The sequence below is a fragment of the Takifugu rubripes genome, chromosome 13 (assembly GCF_901000725.2).
Source record: "Takifugu rubripes chromosome 13, fTakRub1.2, whole genome shotgun sequence".
NCBI lineage: Eukaryota > Metazoa > Chordata > Actinopteri > Tetraodontiformes > Tetraodontidae > Takifugu > Takifugu rubripes.
This window is the reverse complement of record NC_042297.1, coordinates 159148-166194: the sequence shown is the minus strand read 5'-3', so window position 1 is coordinate 166194 and position 7047 is coordinate 159148. Positions and strand designations below refer to the sequence as shown.

The following is a 7047-nucleotide window of genomic DNA, read 5'->3' as shown; positions in this document are numbered from 1 at the left end:
CTGAGGTCCTGTCTCTGTGGGACATGATCAGCTTCATCAACATGCTGATTGTCTTCCGGTTCCTGCGCATCATCCCCAACATCAAGGTGGGACATTTGGCCGACAGCAGGGTTGTGGGTTGGATTCCCTAGATCAGGGGTGGGGAACCCCCGGCCTCCGGGCCGTATACGGCCTACGAGACCATTTCTACCGGCCCGCAACGCAATAAGATTTTTATATTTTATATGTGCACTTATACAGTGGGACCGTTCGCTAAACTCCGCGAGCTGCGAGTAGCAGCGGTAGCGTATTTTTGCCTTTCGTATCCTGACATTTCTTTCGTAACGAGGAAATATTTTCCCGTTTTCTGAGATAAAACAGACGGTTTTGTTATGTCCGAGTCAAGGTCAGGGTCAGTGAACACAGCATGTGATGTACGTAGTGGGCTGGACTGATTGACACGGACGAAAAATGCTTAGCGAAACACGCTAAACTTGACGAGTTGAAAGGACAGATGAGTTTGGATAAAATTAACGCTCTTCGTCGGCGTTTGGAGGCTCAACAAGCAGCTTTCACACGACCATGTACCGACAGAGAGAATATTACGCGTGCAAGTTTTGTGATGAGTGCATTAATAGCCACGAAGCTGAAACCTCACGCCGAAGAAGAGTTCGTGAACGCGCCTCGTAGCCGCCCCTGAGGCGCTCGCGCCGGACAAAGTAAAATTGTTTCAAAGTGTGAATTTTTTTTCGTGAATAACTACTTAACTAAGACATATATTGTTATGATTCCAGTGGCTAACGGTATGTTTTTATGGTCAAGGAATCTAAATATGTAGTCAAAGTATATGTGGGACTAATATTTATGGTGGAAATCACAATATGCCAGGAATTGTTGCGCTTGGCGGAGGTCTGTGCTCTCCGAGTGCTTTCTAGTTATTATTATTGTCTATCTTTCTTCATTTATTTTCTTGATTATCTTGTTGTATTGCAGTTTTTGTGAGTAGAGGCCTCGAACAGGCCCTTACGGGTCTCTTGCCTCAACTCTGCACCTCTTTTTTATTGTTTTGTATGATCATGAAAACATATTTTACTTGTTTGTCATTTAATTCTATTTTTTTGGTGATTTTATATGCATGTGTGCTAAATAAATAATTCAAACTCAAATACAGCAATCATGAGACTTAGTAACACAGTGGTTATAGACTTTTCTTTGTCTTTTTTTGCATCCCTAGCTATGTGTTCATAATAGTATGGCCCTCGGAGGACTTTATGAAAATTGAAATGGCCCTCGATATGAAAAAGGTTCCCCACCCCTGCCCTAGATCACTAAAGTGCTGCTGTGTGGACACTAAAGTGCTGCTGTGTGTGGACACTAAAGTGCTGCTGTGTGTGGACACTAAAGTGCTGCTGTGTGTGGACACTAAAGTGCTGCTGTGTGGACACTAAAGTGCTGCTGTGTGGACACTAAAGTGCTGCTGTGTGTGGACACTAAAGTGCTGCTGTGTGGACACTAAAGTGCTGCTGTGTGTGGACACTAAAGTGCTGCTGTGTGGACACTAAAGTGCTGCTGTGTGTGGACACTAAAGTGCTGCTGTGTGGACACTAAAGTGCTGCTGTGTGTGGACACTAAAGTGCTGCTGTGTGTGGACACTAAAGTGCTGCTGTGTGGACACTAAAGTGCTGCTGTGTGTGGACACTAAAGTGCTGCTGTGTGTGGACACTAAAGTGCTGCTGTGTGGACACTAAAGTGCTGCTGTGTGTGGACACTAAAGTGCTGCTGTGTGGACACTAAAGTGCTGCTGTGTCTCTGTCCTGGTCCAGCTCATGGCGTTGGTGGCCAGCACGTTGTTGGACCTGGTGAAGAACCTCCGAGCGTTTGCAGGAATCCTGGTGGTGAGTTGACCTGCTCCAAAAGCTCCGCTCACAAACGTCCCCAGAGCCTCTCTGAACACACACGTGGACACAGACCCGCACAGGGACGTCTGCTCGTCCCTGCCTGACTCCTGTCCTCTGTCCTGTCCCTCTTCTTGCTGTGTGCAGGTGGTGTATTATGTCTATGCTGTCTTTGGGATCTGGCTGTTCGAGGGAGTCATCAAACCTCCTCCAGAGATGCTGTAAGATGGGTCTGATGGACCCTGGACACACATCATAGTGTCTCCGTGTCTTCGGTCACATCCGGGACACCTTCAGTTGTGTGTTTAGTACTAAGAACGAGGACGTGACTCACAATGGTGTGTGTGAATCGTCACACCTTCATTAGCTGTGCTGCTAGCGCCACTGTTAGCATCATGGTCAACCAGTGCAGGACAGACAAGAGGCTTGTACAAAGGTCAAAAGGTCGCCTTTAGCTACCCGGGTCATTCATTCCTAAGACCTCATCGTCCTTGACTATTAGTCCTCTGTTGTACCCTGATGTGATGTTTGAGGACGGTTGTGTAAGAGCTTTTGGCAGGACGGCTGTGTCCTCCTGTCTTTGGGTCTCATCAGTTCCATCTGGGCTAATCCGCATTTTCTGGTCGATTTTCCTCGTTTTGGACAGTTTGCTGTCCAACCAGACCCAGGAGAACGGCACGTCCAACTTCAGCTCCGAGTGTGGGACCTACGAGCAGTTAGGCTACTGGCCCAACAACTTCGATGACTTTGCTGTGAGTCCACAACCTGAATTCATGTTGGACTGAGACCAAATGATTCAGGGACGAACGTTTACCTGCTTCTCATGCAAATCACCTGTAAAGTTCAAACGGCGTCAAGTTTAAACTCCAAGAGAAGAACTTAATAAAGGTCTGCCCCTGGCCCTGTTCCTGCCCCTGGCCCTGTTCCTGCCCCTGTCCCTGCCCCTGGCCCTGTTCCTGCCCCTGGCCCTGTTCCTGCCCCTGTCCCTGCCCCTGGCCCTGTTCCTGCCCCTGGCCCTGTTCCTGCCCCTGTCCCTGCCCCTGGCCCTGTTCCTGCCCCTGGCCCTGTTCCTGCCCCTGGCCATGTTCCTGCCCCTGGCCATGTTCCTGCCCCTGTCCCTGCCCCTGGCCCTGTTCCTGCCCCTGGCCCTGTTCCTGCCCCTGTCCCAGTTTCTGCCCATGTTCCTGCCCCTGTTCCTGCCCCTGCTCCTGTCTCTGTTCCTGTCCCTGTTCCTGCCCCTGTCCCTGTCCTTATCCCTGCCCCTGTCCCCACCCCTGCCCCTGTCCCTGTTCCTGCCCCTGTTCCTGTCCTTGTTCCTGCCCCTGTCCCTGTTCCTGTCCCTGTCACTGTCCCTGTTCCTGTCCCTGTTCCTGCCCGTGTTCATGTCCTTGTCCCTGCCCCTGTCCCCACCCTTGTCCCCACCCCTGACCCTGTCCCCACCCTTGTCCCTGCCCCTGTCCCTGTTCCTGTCCCTGTCCCTGTTCCTGGCCCTGTTGCTGCCCCTGTTCCTGTTCCTGTTCCTGTCCCTGGTCCTGTCCCTGTCCCTGCCCCTGTTCCTGCCCCTGTCCCTGTCACTGTTCCTGTTCCTGCCCCTGTCCCCACCCTTGTCCCCAACCCTAACCCCCAACAGCAGGGGTCATTGACCTGGTCCAACGAGGGCCCCCATCCACACACCAGTAAGACCAACTGCTTCCACCAGAGCTCCCACTTTCTACTGGGGGGGACAGAAGCAGGTGTGGATCGTGGCCCTCGTAGGACGGGCGGACGAGCTCTGGCCTAGAGGCTGAGCTGCTCCAGGACAAAAGCCCTCAGGACAGGGTTAGGGACAGGACTAACCACAGGTGTCCTCCATCATCAGGCCTCCATCATTCTGCTGTACGACGTCATGATCGTCAACAACTGGCAGGCCTTCCTGGACGCCTACAGCCGATACACCACAGGGTGAGGGTGTGTGTGTGAGGGTGGGGGGGTGGGGGGGGCGGGGGGGTTGAGGGTGGGGGGGGGGGGGGCAGTGTTAGGGTGAGGGTGAGGGTGGGGGGGTGAGGGTGAGGGTGGGGGGTGGGGGGGGGGGGGGGCGGGGGGGTTGAGGGTGAAGGTGGGGGGGGGGGCAGTGTGAGGGTGAGGGTGTGTGTGTGAGGGTGGGGGGTGGGGTGGGGCAGTGTGAGGGTGAGGGTGTGTGTGTGAGGGTGGGGGGTGGGGTGGGGCAGTGTGAGGGTGAGGGTGTGTGTGTGAGGGTGGGGGGTGAAGGTGGGGGGGGCAGTGTGAGGGTGTGTGTGTGTGGGGGTGGGGGGCAGTGTGAGGGTGGGGGTGGGGGTGGGGGTGGGGGGGGGGTGTGAGAGAGAAAGAGAGAGTGTGTGTGTGAGGCTGAGTGTGTGTGTGTGTGTGTGGATGAGTGTGTGTGTGTGTGTGGGGGGGGGAGTGTGTGTGTGTGGGGGGGGGTGTGGGGGGGGGTGTGTGAGAGAGAAAGAGAGAGGGTGTGTGTGAGGCTGAGTGTGTGTGGGTGTGTGTGTGTGTGTGGATGAGTGTGTGTGTGTGTGGGGGGGGGGGGGAGGGTGAGGGTGTGTGTGAGGGTTGAAGCTGCTTGAAGGTGTCCTCCTTCTCTCCAGATGGTCCAAGATCTACTTCGTGTGTTGGTGGCTGACGTCCTCGGTGATGTGGGTCAACCTGTTTGTTGCTCTCATCCTGGAGGTCAGTTCACCAGTAAACCAGTTAAACCAGTAAACCAGTAAGGCCTGCTGGTCATGGGGGCTGGGGTCTAAGGTTTAAAGTTGTGGTCATCAGATTATGGTCATCAAAGGTGGTCCTCAGGTGGAAGATGATCCAGAGGAACCTCAGAGTTCTTCTGCTCTGAAGCTCAGTTAATGTGGCTAAAGTCAGGATCGATACGTCAGGTCCTCCTCAGGGGGACACCAGCACGTGGTCCTGGTCCACTCTGGTTCCAGGACCTTTCTGACCTCATCAATGTTTCTGGCAGAACTTCATCTACAGATGGGACCGAAGCCACAGCTGCTCCAACACAGATGTGGAGAGGATCCGATACGAAACCTCCGTCCAGCTGATCTTCAAGTATGTTCACACGGTCGCTGCAGTCTCTGTCCTGGTCCTGACCCTGGTCCCTGACCCTGGTCCCTGACCCTAACCCCTGTCCTGACTGGTCTCCTCCCTCCAGGTCCCAGGTCCAGGAGCCCACCGAGGAGGAGCTGCTCTGTCAGCTACACAAACACCCTCACTTAAACCTGCAGGGCTGACACACACACACACTCATACACACACACACACTCATACACACACACACTCATACACACACACACACATACACACACACACACACTCTCACACACACACACACCCACACACACTCATACACCCACACACACACACACACACCCATACACACACTCACACTCACACACTCATACACCCACACACTCTCACACACACACACACACACACTCATACACACACTCATACACACACTCACACTCACACACTCATACACCCACACACTCTCACACACACACACCCACACACTCACACTCACACACTCATACACCCACACACTCTCACACACACACACACACACTCATACACACACTCATACACACACTCACACACAACTGTGGAATGTTATGTGTTCATATTTCTGGTGTTGCTTCCATTTGGGCTTCCTCACATCTTACCTTTTGTTACCTTTTGTTACTTTTTGTTGCTTTTTGTTGCTTTTTGTTGCCTTTTGTTACTTTGTGTCACTCTTTTGGTCTCTCTGAAGCTCTTTGTCCCAGAGTTGTGTTGTTGGAGTCCAAGAGGTGTTTCAAAGACTCTGAAACAAAAGCCCCAAACTTCAGCCCAAATCACGTTGTTCAGTCAGGCTGTCCAGGCCAAATGAAGCTGGACCAGGTCCTGACCAGGATCAGGGACACGTGTCAGAGCAGCGCTACGAGGCCCAGGAACAGGACCAGTGCTGGCCCAGGAACAGGGCCAGCGGTGGCCCAGGAACAGGACCAGTGCTGGCCCAGGAACAGGGCCAGCGGTGGCCCAGGAACAGGACCAGTGCTGGCCCAGGAACAGGACCAGCGGTGGCCCAGGAACAAAGCAACCTTGCTGAAGTGAATCAGAACCAGGATACCAGCTGACATTTGGGTCATCTTCATTAGTAAACCCAGATCGTGTGGAGCTGCTGGACAGGAACCAGAACAAGCAGCAGTGAGGTCCAGTAGAACAGCTCCCAGGTACCAAACGGATGCTGAAGCTGTTTCTACGTGAGGACAGAAGAACAAACGTTACTCCAAAGTTTATGATGGACCCTGAGAACCGCCCAGAGTCGCGATGTGGTCCGCTCCTCCTGAGGAGGGGGGACTCACCCAGCCTTGGTCCAGGATGCTCCATCAAAGGTCCAAGTCTCTCGGTGGGATTCCAGCAGAACCTTCAGGGTTCTGGAGGAGCGACACGTTTGAGAACCGTCCAGCAACTGCTGGGGGTTGAAGTGACGCTTGAGGAGGAGGAAAACCCTTCAGACCACTGGGCACGAAGATGGAAACTTATTTTCTAGATGTGCACGTGATGTGCACGTGATGTGCACGTGTGAGAGTCTCTTTAACAAAGCTCCTGTGGACTGAAAAGGCCGTTCATTCTTCATAATTCCATAATTTCACTGATGAATCATCCAATCAGGGTTGTGAGGGTTTCTGTGTATTCGGTGGATATTTATGTGCTTGTTTTACTGATAGTTTCCATAAAAACAAGAGGAGAAGAAGGGAAATGTAGTTTTTAAGCATTTTTTCCTTTGTCATTTTGATTGTCAAATAAAAGGAAAGAAACGTTCCGTGTGGCTGAGACGGGTGCTCTTCATCACACACATCTGGACACACCTGTCCCAGGTGGAGGCCGGTGCCCCAGCTCATGGCAGGGCCCTCTGGGACCATTTAGAGGTTCGGTTCCTTGCTCAAGGGTACCCCAGCAGTGCGCTGTCCATTCCAAATCAACATGATAGTAGGCTAATCTGAAAGCAACGTGCTATAAATAGATTATTATTAGAGATAGTAACAAAATAAACAAAGTCTTTGGGATCAGGCATTTAGCTAAGTTCGATTTTATACCTCAACACTCGCAAAGCGCTGCGCGCTGGACTCTTTTAGGCAAGAATCCGCCTTTTCTCTGACCACGTGACGCGCTG

General features: G+C 52.7%; 1 protein-coding gene across 2 annotated transcripts in view; it reads left to right on the top strand.

Moving 5' to 3' along the window:
• The window catches only part of LOC101071852 (two pore calcium channel protein 2-like), a 17148-nt gene extending 11913 nt beyond the window's left edge, over positions 1-5235 (top strand). The window contains exons 18-26 of one of the 2 annotated variants that reach the window (XM_029846545.1): positions 1-86; positions 1803-1874; positions 2022-2095; positions 2521-2626; positions 3733-3815; positions 4481-4562; positions 4849-4940; positions 5044-5121; positions 5190-5227. The exon at positions 1-86 is cut by the window's left edge and continues 17 nt beyond it. In XM_029846545.1, the coding sequence (XP_029702405.1) occupies positions 1-86; positions 1803-1874; positions 2022-2095; positions 2521-2626; positions 3733-3815; positions 4481-4562; positions 4849-4940; positions 5044-5121; position 5190 (674 nt within the window). In that variant the 3' untranslated portion in view covers positions 5191-5227. Of the gene's footprint in view, positions 87-1802; positions 1875-2021; positions 2096-2520; positions 2627-3732; positions 3816-4480; positions 4563-4848; positions 4941-5043 lie in introns of both variants that reach the window. The other variant, XM_029846544.1, reaches the window with a different exon arrangement.
• The last annotated feature ends 1812 nt before the right edge of the window (positions 5236-7047 follow it).